The sequence below is a fragment of the Jaculus jaculus genome, chromosome 2, assembly GCF_020740685.1.
Source record: "Jaculus jaculus isolate mJacJac1 chromosome 2, mJacJac1.mat.Y.cur, whole genome shotgun sequence".
Taxonomy (NCBI): domain Eukaryota; kingdom Metazoa; phylum Chordata; class Mammalia; order Rodentia; family Dipodidae; genus Jaculus; species Jaculus jaculus.
Window position 1 is genome coordinate 125,912,054 of NC_059103.1, and position 5,308 is coordinate 125,917,361.

At 40.0% G+C, this 5,308-nt stretch overlaps 1 protein-coding gene across 1 annotated transcript; it reads left to right on the forward strand.

The window, feature by feature from the left end:
- The first annotated feature begins 3,994 nt into the window (after positions 1-3,994).
- On the forward strand, positions 3,995-4,796 carry LOC123458821 (calcyclin-binding protein-like). The gene is made up of 2 exons (XM_045144380.1): positions 3,995-4,129; positions 4,223-4,796. Exons 1-2 carry the CDS (start codon positions 3,995-3,997, stop codon positions 4,775-4,777), a joined length of 690 nt encoding a protein of 229 aa, XP_045000315.1. The 3' UTR covers positions 4,778-4,796.
- The last annotated feature ends 512 nt before the right edge of the window (positions 4,797-5,308 follow it).

A 5,308-nucleotide genomic window follows, 5' to 3' on the forward strand; every position in this document is an offset into this window, starting at 1 on the left:
GATCTGATAAACACTTTTAGCAACATGCCAGAACAAAATAAACAACACAGAAATCAATAGCTTTCCTATATACTAGCAACAAACATGTGGAGGTTGAAATCAGGGAATCTTTCCCATTCACAGTTGTCACCAAAAAAAAAAAAAAAAGTAAATAAATAAAGCACTTTGGAATAAAATTAACCAAGGAAATGAAGGATTATTACAATGAGAACTATAAAACACTCAAGTGAGATATTGTAGAAGAAACTAGAAAATAGAAAGACATCCCGTGTTCTTGGATTGGGAGAATCAATATTGTGAAAATGAGCTGGGCGTGGTGGCGCACGCCTTTAATCCCAGCACTCGGGAGGCAGAGGTAGGAGGATCACCATGAGTTCAAGTTCAAGGCCACCCTGAGACTACAGAGTTAATTCCAGGTCAGCCTGGACCAGAGTGAGACCCTACCTCGAAAAAAAAAAAAAAAAATTGTGAAAATGTCAATCTTACCAAAAGTAATATACACATTTAATGCAATCCCCACTAAAATTCCAATGGTATTCTTCACATAACTAGAAAACAGGCCAGGTGTGGTGCTGCATGCCTTTAATTCCAGCACTGGGGAGGCAGAGGTAGGAGGATTGCCATGAGTTCAAAGCCACTCTGAGACTCCATAGTGAATTCCAAGTCAGACTGGGCTAGAGTGAGACCCTACCAAAAAAAAAAAAAAAAAAGGAAATAGAAAAAAGAATCCTAAAATTCATTTGGAAGCACAAAAAGCCTTGAATAGTCAAAACAATTTTGAGCAACAAAAATAAAGCTGATGGTATCACCATATCCAATATTACAGAGCCATAGTAACAAAACACAGCCTAGTACTGGTACAAAGACAGACATGTAGATCAGTGGATTGAATAGAGGACCCAGATGTTAATCCAGGCAGCTGCAGCCATCTGATTTTTGACAAAATTCCAAAAATATTCATTGGAGAAAACTCAGCCTCTTCAACAAGTGGTGCTGGAAAAACTGGATATCTATATGTAGAAAGATGAAAATAGATAACTTATCTTTCTCCATGCACAAGAATCAAGTCCAAATGGATCAGAAACCTTAATATCAGTCCTGAAACTCTAAAATTGGTAGAAACCCTTAAACATATTGGCATAGGCAATGACTTTCTGAATATAACCCCAATTGCTCAGGAAATAAAACCACTAATCAACCAATGGGATCTCATGAAATAACAAAGCTTTTGTACAGCAAAGGACACAATGAATTGAGTAAAGAGACAAGATACAGAATTGGAGAAAAATCTTTCCAGCTATACATCTGAGAGAGGATTAACATACAGAATATGCAAAGAACTCAAAAAACAAAACAATATGAAATCAAACACCCAATTTAAAAATGAGCTAGGGAACTAAATAGAGAGTTCTCAATGAAAGAAATACAGTTGGCATGTAAACATCTAAAAAAGTGTTCTACATCATTAGCCAGCAGGGAAATGCATGTTAAAACTACTTTGAGATTCCATCTCACTCCTGTCAGAATGGCCACCATCAAGAAAACAAATAATAAGCCAGCCATGGTGGCACATGCCTTTAATCCCATCACTTGGGAGGCAAAGATAGGAGGATCACTATGAGTTCAAAGCCACCTGAGACTACATAGTGAATTTTAGGTCAGCCAGGGCTAGAGTGAGACTCTACCTTGAAAAAAAAAAAAAAAAAGATAATAAATGTGGTGAGGATGTAGAAAAAAGGGAACCCTTCTACACTGTTGTTGGGAATATAATCTGGTACAGCCATTGTGGAAAATCAGTGTGGATGTTTTTAAAACAGCTAAAAATAGATTTACCATATGACCCAGCTATACCACTCCTAGGCATATATCCTAATGACTCTTCTCACTACCTTAGAGATACTTGCACAACCATGTTTATTGTTTCTCTATTCACAATAGCTAGGAAATGGAGCCAGCCTAGATGTCCCTCAACAGATTAATGAATAATAAAGATGTACACCGTGGAGTTCTATTCAGTAGTAAAGAAAAATGAAATTTGCAGGGAAATGGATAGATCTGGAAAGGACTGTACTAAGTGAAGTAACCTAGGACCAGAAGGCCAAACATCACATGTTCTCTCTCACACATGGATCCTAGCTACAAATGTTTAGACTTGTGTGAGAGCTGGAACCAATCAGTAGCAGAGGCCAGTAAGCTGGAAAAAGGCTATAAGGGAAGAAGAAAGGACTTTAGGGGATGGTATTATATATGTGTGTGTGTGTGTGTGTGTGTGTGTGTGTGTGTGTGTGTAGAAGAATGGATTACAGGGAGTGGAATGGCCTAATTGAGGCCAGGGGAAGAGATTGAGTAAGAGAAGGGTGGTGGTTGGATACCTTCCAGTGAGCTCTTGGCCAGAGAGGTCCCTGCTATCTCCAAAACATTACAGACTATTGCCAAGGCCCTTGGTTTCCTGCAAGTAACATAAAACCTTCTCCTTATAGACCAGCCAATTGAAAGCTAGAAAAAGCTATACTTCATGCAGCCCTATGGGAGACAGAAGTCATAAGTGGTGAAAACAGTGGAAACCAGAAGCCTCAAGTTTTGCCAGACAGGCCAAATGACCAAACAGGTACAATAGTGGCATATCTGCTCTGGGGGAAACCAACTGCTCTCTATTGGACTGAAGACCCACTCTACCATAGGAAATATGAGCCTGGTACTGAAACCCTAATAGCCTATGGCATGGAGGTCATGTGCTTTGGGCTATAATGTCTGCTCTCTTCTGCATATATTATTCTCACCAAACTACCCAGGAGGTACTACACTTAATGTTCATATTGGTGTATTAATGCTACTCTCACTTTTGGTTAAAGAAACTTCTCTTAGGTTTGACAGGCAGGGCAAGAAACAGCATCCTTTTTATAATACCTCTCATTTTCCCTCTTATCTGGGAAATGATTGGCCAAAGTTCCTTTGATCTCTTGTATATCAATTGCTCCTATTCTCCAGAGCAGGAGGCTTGACTGAGAAAGGCTTTTTTCTGTCATGTCAGAGGTTCTCTGAGTAAAGAAACATTGCTGATAAGTGAAAGAAAAAAGAAGCTTCTCTTTCAGATGGCAGTGAACACTGAGAAGACCCAAAAGGCTACATAGTGCTGAGAAGAGGTGACAGAGGAGTACTAAGCACTGAAACATCTCTAGCACACCCTCCAAGGTTCAGGGTCCATTGCGGAAAGAATATAAGAGCCAAAGGAAGGATACCACTCCTTACAATGCAACTGTCCAGGCAGAAATTGGCCTTAATATCCATGACCTCACAGTGCCAAGCAATACCTTCACAAGACTATCATAACAGGAGAAAAAGATGCTGACATCAAAATAAAAGAGAGATTAATGGAGAGAGGGAGGGGAGACGATGGAGAGTGGAGTTGTGAAAGGGAAAATGGGGGAGGGGAATGAAATATCATGGTTTGTTGTCTATAAGTACAAAAGTTAATAAAAAATTAAATTATAAAAAATTAAAAGCTCAGAGAATCAAGTGATAACCCAACATACCAAAACATTTGGCATTTAATGAAGGCAGTCCTAAAAGGGAAATTTATAGCTTTAAGTGCCTATATTAAGAAACGAGAAAGGATACAAGTGAACAACTTTATCCTTCACCTTAAGACCTTGGGAAAAAGAATGATAAGACAAACTAAAAATCAGTATATGGGAATAAATAACAAAGAATAAGGCAGAAGTTACCAAAATAGAAACCAAAACTCAATAGAATGAATGAAACAAATAGCTGGTTCTGGGGGCTGTGGGCGCGTGGTTGGGGGGGGGGGTATCGCGAAGGTTCCAGAGGCATGGGGTGGAAGGCTGACGGCGGAGTCGCCCACGGTCGGATCGCCGGGGCTTGAGCGCGCTGCGGTCGGGCAGCGGCTGGGCTTCGCCCTGGTGGGGAGCGTGTTGGTGCGGCGTTTTCTGCTTGCTCCGGTGCTCGGCTGCAGCTCCGGCCTTAGGCCCTGACCATGGCTTCGGTGTTGGAGGAGTTGCAGAAAGACCTAGAAGAGGTAAAGGTCTTGTTGGAAAAGTCCATTAGGAAAAGAGTGCGTGATGCCCTTACAGTTGAAAAAGACAAGATTGAGACAGAAATAAAGAACAAGATGCACAGATGAGCCTAAATTATGGTACCAAACTGCCTGTATTTACTGAAAAGAAAACTAATAAATTAAATTAAAAAAAAAAAAAAGAACAAGATGCAGCAGAAATCACGGAAGAAACCAGAACTTGTTGACAGTGAAAAGCCAGCTGCTGTGGTTGCTCCTCTTACAACAGGATATACAGTGAAGATCAGTAATTATGGATGGGATCAGTCAGATAAGTTTGTGAAAATCTACATTACCTTAACTGGAGTTCACCAGGTTCCCATTGAGAACGTGCAAGTGCATTTCACTGAGAGATCATTTGATCTTTTGGTGAAGAATCTAAATGGGAAGAATTACTCCATGATTGTGAACAATCTTTTGAAACCCATCTCTGTGGAAGGCAGTTCAAAAAAAGTCAAGACTGTCACAGTTATCTTATGTAGAAAGAAAGCAGCAAACACACGATGGGACTACTTGACTCAAGTTGAGAAGGAGTGCAAAGAAAAACAAAAGCCCTCCTATGACAATGAAACAGATCCCAGTGAGGGATTAATGAATGTCCTAAAGAAAATTTATGAAGATGGACACAATGATATGAAGCGAACCATTAATAAAGCCTGGGTGGAATCAAGAGAGAAGCAAGCCAAGGGAGAGACAGAATTTTAAGACTTCAGTTTTGGGGAACTGTGTTATGGAAATTTATGTTTCCAGTAAGGGAATGTTGTTAAACTGCACATAAATTTGAGAATTTACATAGCCACCTTCTAGGAGAAGGCACTGAGCTTGCCAATGGAAGATGTATTTCAAATATGATTATTAAGCTTCCTCCAAAGATAGTTTCATTAGTACCCTGGTAATTTTGTTCAAAAAAGGGTTATGGCATTCTTGTTGAGATGTAAAAAGTGTGTCTAACCCAACGAAAATGATACATTGTGTATTTCTGTTCAGTTGGAAGGTAGGAAATAAAAGTATTTGACTGCCTGTAACTTACATCAGCTATGCTAATGTAAAAATAGGAGTAAAGCCGCGCACGCCTTTAATCCCAGCACTGGGGAGGCAGAGGTAGGAGGATCACTGTGAGTTTGAGGCCACCGGGAGACTCCATAGTGAATCCCAGTCAGCCTGGGCTAGAGTGAGACCCTACCTTGAAAAAAAAAGAAAAAAGAAAAAGTTAAAAAAAAAAAAAGAGTAAAGCCA